We start from the raw sequence: 286 nt of genomic DNA on the forward strand, positions 1-286 counted from the left end.
ACTGACGGCTGTGTGAAAGGCTGATGTTATTCTTTGTGTCTGCTGTGCTGAAAGAACCAGTTTACATCTCAAGGCAACAAACTGATTCCTGACAGTCCTGCAGAGCGAGCTGTGATGTACCAACGCATGATGGAGGCTGTCTCCCTCACCGATAAACTCAGTAAGTTCCACACAAGGGGTGCGAAACGCTAACAAACTGGTGCAAAAAGACTGTTTGTCCTGCCTCAGACTCTGTTATCTACTACGACTGGTTCGTCCCTGAAGAGGAGCGCCACGACTCAGCTGT

At 49.3% G+C, this 286-nt stretch overlaps 1 protein-coding gene across 1 annotated transcript; it reads left to right on the forward strand.

Annotated features, from left to right (window-relative positions):
* Positions 1 to 54: 54 nt before the first annotated feature.
* Positions 55 to 286, forward strand: LOC106512403 (glutathione S-transferase A; the record flags this gene model as incomplete). Its single annotated transcript, XM_014001030.1, is given in 2 exon segments — positions 55 to 160; positions 229 to 286. Coding segments are annotated over 2 exon segments (104 nt in total), but the record flags the coding sequence as incomplete, so codon positions are not given.

The sequence above is a fragment of the Austrofundulus limnaeus genome, unplaced genomic scaffold (genome assembly GCF_001266775.1).
Source record: "Austrofundulus limnaeus strain Quisiro unplaced genomic scaffold, Austrofundulus_limnaeus-1.0 Scaffold6427, whole genome shotgun sequence".
NCBI classification, from domain to species: domain Eukaryota; kingdom Metazoa; phylum Chordata; class Actinopteri; order Cyprinodontiformes; family Rivulidae; genus Austrofundulus; species Austrofundulus limnaeus.